Below are 2,001 nucleotides of genomic sequence, written 5' to 3'. Positions count from 1 at the left end.
ATACCTTTTTTTCTTTTTGACTCATTAAGTATCAAGCCTAAAAGTATATTTTTTAGGGAAATCAAACGTAAAAGTATATATTTATTTATTTGTATTCAATGTATAAAACATAAATATTAATAAAATATTGATTTAATTAAATGTATATATTTTTGTTTTTTTTTTGTGGTGGCCGGGGTTTGAATTGCATATATTATGCATTGTCCTTACCAATTGAGCTAAGCTCATGAGGACAAATATATATTATTTTTAATAATAAATAGTATTACCTTGAAAAGACATTTTAATATATAATATTACACGTTACACGTAAATGGAAGAAGCAAATTACGCTTTATGCACAAAATTAAATGCATTCTTTGAATGATGTTTAATGACAAAAATACAAATTAGAATTCAAAAAATAAGACCAAATTTATTTATGCTAATACACTTTTTGACTCGTCCACTCTCCATCTAGCTCTCTTATATATAGAGTACATTTTGACACTAATTTTCACACCTTTCATTAGAAAAAATTTAGTTGAATCTAATTTACTTGAGAAAAATGGCTTCTAAACTAGCCTTGTTCATCCAAGGCCTCTTGGTCATTGTTCTTTTAATCTCTTCCATGGGGGAAGCTAGAAATTTGGGTAAGATTTCCTCAGTCTTTAGAAATAATGATGTTTCACTTTGCTTTTGATTTTTTTATATTTTTTAGCTTCAAGCTCTACTCATTTGTTGATCGACATTTTATCTATGTACAATGCTCTAGAGGCATACATTTCCATCAAAAGATTACATTCCCGATCATAAACATGTCCACAAATTTTTCAGACGGTTACTCCTAATAATATTAACTATCCATCCTTTTTCTATACCATGAAAGTAATTCGAGTAGTAAGGTTTCTTCACCTCTTTCACTCTGATTTATTGTTTTAATTGATACGTACTCTTGTTATTCTGTATTATCCATGCTGAAATTTATGTGATCATCTCATGAACCTTTGTCTAGGGATATATGTCATCAACTATGACTAACCAAATTTCTGAACTTTTGTTCATTGTTCATGAATTATTACTATTTTCAAAGAAATTTTAATGGAAAACATGTGTAATTTGGTTTGATCATGGCTCACGTTATTGCAGTTGAGGTTGCTGCGAAGCAAAATGATGTGGATAATTGTGCAAAAACAAGTCTTAAAGACATAGGTGATTCAAGTTCTGATTGCTTCATACCTGGTTTTCCTGGCATCCCAGGATTTCCAGGCATACCAGGAATCCCAGGAATCCCAGGCATACCAGGATTTCCAGGTATACCTGGCTGGCCTGGCACACCAAGTACACCTAACACTCCTGCATCACCAAGTCCACCAAGTACACCTAACACTCCTGCATCACCAAGTCCATCTACAACTCCTGAAATGCCTGATTCACCTGCACCTAGCCCAGATGATTAAACTTTCAGATGTAGCTAAATTAATAAAATAAGAAAATGCTACATAATTCGAATGCATTCTCCCGAATTCATCCCGACCTTTATTCGACCAAACCTTTTTTATATCCACCTTTTACTGAGACTTCCCATGTATTCCGGCCATGTGCAACTTTTTATTGGTTAATTTTAAATCCGTGATGCGTTCGGGATAGTTCATTCGCTTTATTTAGCAAAGCTCATAAAATAATGTTGATATTATAGTTATCGATATTTATGTAAGCATATTATAAATATATTTGGTTTAATTATGAAAGTATATTGCTAGAGTTTTTACTCCATGCTTGAAAGTCAAATATATTTTTTTGGTTAGAGCCAAAATTATACCTTAAACCCTAGATTCAATCATGTTAATAATCATAAAGAGTTCGATTTTTTGTTGGAACAATTTTTTGTCAGACTTTACTAAGGCTCATTTTACTTTCAAATCGAAAGGTTAACACACAAAAATATGTTAATAAACGGAAATGTACAAGAAGCCATGATGATCAAACAGTGATGTGGTTGAGCTTTCTATACCAACACAC

General features: G+C 31.7%; 1 protein-coding gene across 1 annotated transcript; it reads left to right on the top strand.

The window, feature by feature from the left end:
• Positions 1 to 494: 494 nt before the first annotated feature.
• LOC146923734 (uncharacterized) lies at positions 495 to 1,755 on the top strand. Its single transcript, XM_085708857.1, has 2 exons — positions 495 to 632; positions 1,129 to 1,755. The coding sequence occupies exons 1-2, from the start codon at positions 548 to 550 to the stop codon at positions 1,437 to 1,439; spliced, it is 396 nt and encodes a 131-aa protein (XP_085564983.1). The 5' UTR covers positions 495 to 547; the 3' UTR covers positions 1,440 to 1,755.
• Positions 1,756 to 2,001: the final 246 nt, after the last annotated feature.

This window comes from Medicago sativa, chromosome 5, assembly GCF_051527215.1.
Source record: "Medicago sativa cultivar Bolivia chromosome 5, Bolivia_mono, whole genome shotgun sequence".
Lineage (NCBI taxonomy): Eukaryota > Viridiplantae > Streptophyta > Magnoliopsida > Fabales > Fabaceae > Medicago > Medicago sativa.
This window is presented reverse-complemented; position numbering and strand designations above follow the sequence as displayed.